This window comes from Zonotrichia leucophrys, unplaced genomic scaffold (genome assembly GCF_028769735.1).
Source record: "Zonotrichia leucophrys gambelii isolate GWCS_2022_RI unplaced genomic scaffold, RI_Zleu_2.0 Scaffold_1421_11385, whole genome shotgun sequence".
Lineage (NCBI taxonomy): Eukaryota > Metazoa > Chordata > Aves > Passeriformes > Passerellidae > Zonotrichia > Zonotrichia leucophrys.
The window spans coordinates 3,246-4,558 of record NW_026993626.1 but is presented as its reverse complement, the minus strand read 5'-3'; the positions used below and the strand labels follow the sequence as shown (position 1 = coordinate 4,558).

Genomic DNA, 1,313 nt, shown 5'->3' with positions numbered 1-1,313 from the left:
TTAATGTTTCCGAAAGCATCCAGTCAGCAGTCTCCTCACAGAAGCCTTGAGCTCCTGGTTCCTCAGGCTGTAGATGAGAGGGTTCAGGGCTGGAGGCACCACCGAGTACAGAACTGACAGGGCCAGATCCAGGGATGGGGAGGACATGGAGGGGGGCTTCAGGTGGTAAATTGGGCTGATGGTGACAAACAGACAGACCACTGCCATGTGAGGGAGGCAGGTGGAAAAGGCTTTGTGCTGTCCCTGCTCAGAGGGGATCCTCAGCACAGCCCTGAAGATCTGCACATAGGAAAAAACAATGAACACAAAACAACCAAATAGCAAACAGGCACTAACTGCAATGAGTCCAACCTCCCTCTGGTAGGATTTGGAGCAGGAGAGCTTGAGGATCTGAGGGATTTCACAGAAGAACTGGCCCAGGGCATTGCCATGGCACAAGGGCAGGGAAAATGTATTGGCTGTGTGCATGAGAGCATTGAGAAAGGCACTGGCCCAGGCAGCTGCTGCCATGTGGGCACAAGCTCTGCTGCCCAGGAGGGTCCCGTAGTGCAGGGGTTTGCAGATGGACACGTAGCGGTCATAGCACATGATGGTCAGGAGGAAATACTCTGCTCCAATGAAGAAGACAACGAAAAAGAGCTGTGCAGCACATCCAGTGTAGGAGATGTCCCTGGTGTCCCAGAGGGAATTGTGCATGGCTTTGGGGACAGTGGTGCAGATGGAGCCCAGGTCGCTGAGGGCCAGGTTGAGCAGGAAGAAGAACATGGGCGTGTGCAGGTGGTGGCCGCAGGCTACGGCGCTGATGATGAGGCCGTTGCCCAGGAGGGCAGCCAGGGAGATGCCCAGCAAGAGGCAGAAGTGCAGGAGCTGCAGCTGCCGCGTGTCTGCCAATGCCAGCAGGAGGAAGTGCCTGATGGAGCTGCTGTTGGACATTTTGTGCTGTGTGTGCACACATATAAACTTGCAGAAGGAGCAAATAAAGGGATAACTGGGGGGAGGTTTCTCACAGAAGAGTCAAAGCCCTTTCACATAGACCCTTTCTTGCCACTAAACACCTCCCCCCATCTGTGTCTCAGAGATCTTCCTTCACCTTTGTTGCTGGAGCCCTGATTGCTGCTGGCCAATGTTGTGTGAGGAGCTGGACCTTGGCCTGAAGGAATCCTGGGAGTCAGCCTTGACCCTCAGTCAGTGCAGGGGAACAGTGAGGGCGGGGGCCAGTCCTGGTGTTGGGACTTGGATAAAGAATGTTCCCCTATGGCAGAAGAGCTGCCTGGGTGAAGGGATGGGGATAACAGAAGGCAGAACAAGCGATT

General features: G+C 54.8%; 1 protein-coding gene across 1 annotated transcript; it reads right to left on the bottom strand.

Annotated features, from left to right (window-relative positions):
* On the bottom strand, positions 1–933 carry LOC135442150 (olfactory receptor 14C36-like). The gene has a single exon (XM_064701693.1). The coding sequence runs from the start codon at positions 931–933 to the stop codon at positions 1–3; it is 933 nt and encodes a 310-aa protein (XP_064557763.1).
* Between the last annotated feature and the right edge of the window lie 380 nt (positions 934–1,313).